At 38.8% G+C, this 5122-nt stretch overlaps 1 protein-coding gene across 1 annotated transcript in view; it reads left to right on the forward strand.

Annotated features, from left to right (window-relative positions):
• Nucleotides 1–1706: 1706 nt before the first annotated feature.
• Nucleotides 1707–5122, forward strand: part of lrch3 (leucine-rich repeats and calponin homology (CH) domain containing 3) — a 23792-nt gene continuing 20376 nt past the window's right edge. Inside the window, exon 1 of the mRNA XM_079583341.1 lies at nucleotides 1707–2086. Within this exon, the coding sequence (XP_079439467.1) occupies nucleotides 1819–2086 (268 nt within the window). The 5' untranslated portion in view covers nucleotides 1707–1818. The remainder of the gene's footprint in view (nucleotides 2087–5122) is intronic.

The following is a 5122-nucleotide window of genomic DNA, read 5'->3' on the forward strand; positions in this document are numbered from 1 at the left end:
CGCATGCGCCGATATGCGACAAGAGACAAGGGCATGACGGGAAATGGAGTTCAGAGTCACTTGATAAAAAAACACATAAAATAGTTGTATATATTCCTTTATTATGTTTTAGTCTTGATGCCTCAAACATGAAATTGAAATTTATTTCAATTCTTGAGGTTCAAAGTTCATCATTACTATTATGTTAAAAAAAAATATAATCATTATAATTCAGCAACTACTCAAAAACCTGTACTTTTTGAAGAAATAGTTCTTCTTACAGTACTTTTATCATGCAGTACTTTTGACTTTTGACTTCTACTTGAGTAAAATTATAATGAAGTATGTATAGTAGGGCCAGCTCCGTCCTGGGCTGCCCCCTGGAGGTGAGGTGAGGGACAGGAGGTTGTTAGCCAAGCTCACCTCCATCATGGACAACACCCCCCACCCACTGCACGGGACTGTAGAGCAGCTGAGCAGCTCTTTCAGTGGAAGACTGAGACCCTCAGTGCAAGAAGGAGCAGGTCCCTCATCCCCACAGTCAGGCTGTACAACAAGACTGTAAAGCAGGGGTAGGCAACGTCAGGCCCGAGGGCCAAAATCCGGCGCTTCAGCACAGCACCTCTGGCCCTCAAGATGATTTTGAGAAACATTATCACACAAATCAGAGAGAACTTTTAACATTATTAGAGTTAAATGGGTAGAAATACTGTCAATACACCCAATGAGGTCATATATTATGTACAACACTGGCATTTGAAAGAAGTGCACTGGAAAAAGAATAATCGTTTTAAGGAAGAAATGACATAAATCTACTTTAATGAACAGATTAAATCTAAGGTTTGAGTAGATTTGGTCTGGTTTAAGATGAGATAAAACCTCTAGTAGTCGTTATTCTCTTAATTGAGATAATTTTGTGTCATTTCAAGTGAAAACAATTATTTGTCTATTTCAAGTGGGTATTAGTCTTGTTCCATTTGGCGCTATAGCATTTGTATCTTGGATTAGTTAAAACCAACTGAAATTAAACATAGAATAACTTTTATTCAAGCAATTTTAAGTCATTTATCTCATTTAAGATGTGGGCTAATAATCAGCGCCTTCGGCCCTCGGTCTATTTACAATAAAGAAAATCGGCCCTCTGCAAAGAAAACTTGCCTACCCCTGCTGTAAAGCAACATACGCAGTAACCCCTTTACTTCATTATTTACTGTTTATACTTTTGTTCCCAAAAAGTCCTTGTTATTAATTGCATATAAGACACCACTATTTAATTTTTTTGTTGTTGTCACATTTTCTGCCTATTTGCACACTTAGTGTTTCTGAGAGCTGAATATAACAAGTACATTTCTCCTTTGTGAGATCAATAAAGACTTTCTTATCTTATCGTAAATATTACGATTCCCACACGGCGTCACTGAAAATAATCTTTTTCGCTCAAACATTTTCTCCAAGTACCTTTTTACTTTTACATGAGTAATTGTTTGGGTGGTTACTTTTTACTCGTACTTGAGTAACATTATTTCAAAGCAACGTTACACTTTATGTGCGCAAATATTTTTGCTACGTTAAGAATGTTTTTTTTTTTTTTTCATATTTTAGGATTTTTATTTATTTATTTTTAAATAAATAAAACATTTCGTAATGACGCTGACAAATTATTTAAAATCTAATTTATTTTTCCCCTTTCAGGCTCGGCTCTGCGCATGCGCACTACAGCTTTTGGGTGGCTCGCCTGCGTTAGCCTCTTGGAGCTAACAGCCGGAGCTCTGCGCATGCGCCCTGCACCTTTGGGTGGCTAGCCTGCGTTAGCCGTTGAGCTAACAGCCGGAGCGTGTAATGGCGGCCTCGGTGCTACTGGGGTCTGCTGCTGACAACACCGGCCTCAGCCTCACCTCGGGCGGACACGGGAGCACTCTGACCGCGGGCACGGGCCACCACCACCTGCCCCCGGGCCATCACGGCCTCGCTGCCCCCTGGAACCGCTCCCTGGACCGGGCTCTGGAGGAGGCTGCGGCCACCGGGAGCCTCAACCTCAGCGGCAGGAAACTGAAGGAGTTCCCCCCGGGAGCTGCCAACCACGACCTGACGGACACCACCAGAGCGGGTAAGAGAGCTCCTCAGACCCGGGCACGGAGCTCCACAGGCCGGGGGGAGTCTGGGGGAGAGCCGGGGCAGCTCTGGAGCGGCTTTGCGTCACTTTTATCCCGCTTTTGTGGAGTTTTTACCGGAGGCGAACTTCAACGGTTGCGTCAAACTTAGCATCCCATCCAGAGCCGTGCCCTTTCCCTTTGTTTTTACCGCTTTACTTCCGTTTTGTACAACTGGAATCGCAGTTAGTGAGTTATTTAACACATGTTCTACGTTTTTATTCGTGTTTTTATACATTTACGGACGGTTTAGTCACTTAAATGAGCCCAAACAGAAGTTCCACAGTTGAAAACATAGCATCCCTTTGGAAGTGATGTCAACTCCAGCTTCCGTTTCCCTCTTTGGGCCTGTTGACTATAAATATCAACTCTGTGCCCACGGATAGCACTAAAGAAGGACCAAACCTGGATATTTAAGGGGAAATGTAAATATAAAGTGGCTAAAGTGGTTGTGAAGGCGGCTAAATGGGAACAAATGGTGTTTTTTGACAGGAGTAAAGTGACAAAACAATGTTGTGGAACCAAAACACTTCTGGATCTGTTCACAACTGTAGGAAAACTGATGAAACAAGTGTTAAACCAAAACAATACAAGCTCTGAAGAGAAAATAAGCTCTTAAATGATCAGGATGAACTATGTTACTGTAGAAAACAGATCAGTTCTGTGTTTCCGTAATGACGACTTTGTGATGCAAGTATTTAAAACCTCTTAACCCCTTAACTCCCGCCTGAACCGAGCACATTTTCTCCAGTTTGGCTTTACCCCAATCCAAAAGCTTCTGGAAAAAAGGTGTGAAAATAGCAACAAAACTGAGACGAAAACAATGATGGAAATGTGACAAAAAGTGACGAAAAATTGATGGAAAAGTGGAAAAAATGTCACCAAAATGTCACAAGAAATTGACAAAAAATGGATGAAAAAATGTGATAAAAATTCAAATCAATCGTTTATCTGCGATTTATTGTACGATGAGTGGATGTAGTGATTATCGAGACAGCCCGACCGTCCCGTCAGATCTGAAGCAGGACGGGCCTGGTCGGTGCTGGGACGGGCCCGTGTGGGAAACACCAGGAAGCCTGAGTGAAGTGCAATACAAGTGTAAGGCATTATTATTATGATTATTATGAATAAAATGGGTGAGAGGATCTTTGCTGTAAAGCGTTTTGAGCCTGATGTAGGTGGAAAAGCGCTGTTTAAGTTGAGACCATTTACCTTTTATAGGCTGTAAACTCCCAGGTCAATGAAGCTTTTAGATTTGGGTGAAGCTGAACTAGAGAAAATGTGCTGGGTTAAGGCGGGTTAACCTCTTAACTCCCGCCTGAACCGAGAGGATCTTTTTCCTCACGTCATCAGATTTTTTTTCGACTTTTTTTGTTGGGCATTCAACTCATTTTTGTAACTTTTTTGTCAAATTTTTGTCAAAATTTTTGTAATTTTTTCGTCATTTTTTGTCATTTTTTTTGTCCAATTTTTACCACATTTTTTGTCATTTTTTTGTCATTTTTTTGTCATTTTTTTTGTCATTTTTTACCACATTTTTTGTCATTTTTTCGTCATTTTTTACCACATTTTTTCGTCATTTTTTGTCAATTTTTTGCTATTTTTTTGTCAAATTTTTACCACATTTTTGTCATTTTTTCAATTTTTTGTCAATTTCTTGTGACATTTTTGCAACTTTTTTTATCAATTTTTCGTCACTTTTTCCATCACATTTCCATCATTGTCTTCGTCTCAGTTTTGCTATTTTCACAGCTTTTGGATTGGGGTAAAGCTGAACTGGAGAAAATGTGCCGGTTAAGAGGTTAAAGATCGCTGGAGTTCATCTGAAACCAAAAATGTGTCACATCAGTTTATTCTCCAGCTTGATTTTAGACAAAACTAATCGGCCTAATGTAGCTCGATTATATACTAACGAGTATATGTTCCCTTATTATTTTTATTATTATTATTTAAAAAAAAAAATATATATATATATATATGCAAAACATTTTCTTTGGACAATTAAAAAACAAAGAAATATGCTGATGTTTCTGAACTCATCCTCTATTGAGGGACACCTGCCCCCTGCTGGCCAGCCCTCACACCTGTACAAGCAAACAGAGCGGCGCGGGCTGATGACATCATCACACAGCGCTCCTGTTTTTATGTCGGACCAAAGCCTTCATCATTCTGTTCAGCTCATTTTGTGATTGTGTAGTGAAGGGCTGCAACTAACCATTATTTTGAAATCGATTCATGTATCAATTTGTTTTTACGATTAACCCCTTAACTCCCACCTGAACCGAGCACATTTTCTCCAGTTTGGCTTTACCCCAATCCAAAAGCTTCTGGAAAAAAGGTGAGAAAATAGCAACAAAACTGAGATGAAAACAATGATGGAAATGTGACAAAAAAGTGACGAAACATTTATGAAAAAGTGGCAAAAATGTCGCAAGAAATTGACGAAAAATGGATGAAAAAAATGACAAAAATGTGACAAAAAAGTGAAAAAAAATGGACGAAAAAATGACAAAAAAATTTGACAAAAAAGTGAGAAAACATTGACAAAAAAGTGACAAAAAATGTGACAAAAAAATGAGAAAATGTGAAAAAAAATGATAAAAATGTGACCAAAAAATGAGAAAATGTGAAAAAAAAAATGACAAAAAAATGGCAAAAAAGTTACAAAAAAAAGTTACAAAAAAACTTTTTTTCCATCACAAAGAAATGATGGAAAAAAATGTGATGACGTGAGGAAAAAGATCCTCTGGGTTCAGGCGGGAGTTAAGAGGTTAAACGATAGTATTTTAATGTTTTATCACATGCAGCTACAGGAGGACGTGTTGATGGAGGAAAATAAAGGGAAATGTTTGAGGCTGAAAACACTACAGACCCAAACTATAAAAACAAAGCATCTAAAATACCACTTTTTTATGTCATTTTGCTCCATTTAAGTCTGTGTGAACCAGAAAGGGAGTACTGGATTACTAACTTACTAACTTACTGAAACAGAA

Source organism: Gobius niger (genome assembly GCF_951799975.1).
Source record: "Gobius niger genome assembly, contig: SCAFFOLD_104, whole genome shotgun sequence".
NCBI lineage: Eukaryota > Metazoa > Chordata > Actinopteri > Gobiiformes > Gobiidae > Gobius > Gobius niger.